Below are 858 nucleotides of genomic sequence, written 5' to 3'. Positions count from 1 at the left end.
TTCTGCAAGCACGTGAACTGTGCACAGTGGCTTTTCAAGAAGTCTGGTGCAAACTACACTGGAAATGACTGAAGCTGGACAGATTTGTGAGAGCCTTCTCACAAATGCTGTTTGTCATTAGCATGCTGTTCTGCTAGCCTAGATTACAAACTTCCCAGAGGTGCCAGATGAGACCATCACGGTCAGGAGCAAAGCCAGCAAGCAAAAGCCAAGATATTTATAACAGTTCTTCCTCAAGGCAGCCGGAATGAAAAAGGAAAGACAATGACAAAAATGAAAGGAAAGACAATGACAAAAATGAAAGGAAAGACAATGACAAAAATGAAAGGAAAGACAATGACAAAAATGAAAGGAAAGACAATGACAAAAATGAAAGGAAAGACAATGACAAAAATGAAACAAATGAACACGCTGACAGAAAGCTGGAGTGTTGTTTGTAAAGGGAAGAGCCTCCTGCCCAGGGCAGCAGCCTAGAGGCCTCATACACACGAAGGCTGGGAGGGTCTCCCTCTGCACAGGGCCGCAATCACCACCCCACTTTGCTACAGCAGCCAGGTACGCCCAAGCAGGGAGCCAGCCAGCCGCTCTCGGTACAGTAAGGAAGCCCCCGCCATCCACCAAAGGCCAGGCAGGTACTCACATCCTCCCCACGCCTTCGTACATGCGGGTCTCATCCACCAGCATCATGACCTCCGTGTCGGTGAGGTGAGCGTGCTTCTTCGTCTTGCTCAGCTGCTCGATCTGGATGTCAGCCAGCTTTACCTTCTGCTGTGTGTCTATCACCTTGGCCTGCAGCTCGGTGAAAGCCTGGAGGGGAGAGCAGCGGCGATGAGGGACGGTCCTGACAGGCCGCGGCCC

General features: G+C 50.8%; 1 protein-coding gene across 1 annotated transcript in view; it reads right to left on the bottom strand.

Annotated features, from left to right (window-relative positions):
* Positions 1 to 636: 636 nt before the first annotated feature.
* LOC104167315 (prefoldin subunit 1-like) overlaps positions 637 to 858 on the bottom strand; it is a 6,303-nt gene continuing 6,081 nt past the window's right edge. The window contains exon 2 of the mRNA XM_009707543.1: positions 637 to 807. Coding sequence (XP_009705845.1) covers positions 637 to 807 — 171 coding nt within the window. The remainder of the gene's footprint in view (positions 808 to 858) is intronic.

This window comes from Cariama cristata, unplaced genomic scaffold (genome assembly GCF_000690535.1).
Source record: "Cariama cristata isolate BGI_N322 unplaced genomic scaffold, ASM69053v1 scaffold28970, whole genome shotgun sequence".
Lineage (NCBI taxonomy): Eukaryota > Metazoa > Chordata > Aves > Cariamiformes > Cariamidae > Cariama > Cariama cristata.
The sequence above is the reverse complement of the archived record's forward strand: the minus strand, read 5'-3'. Positions and strand labels throughout refer to the sequence as shown.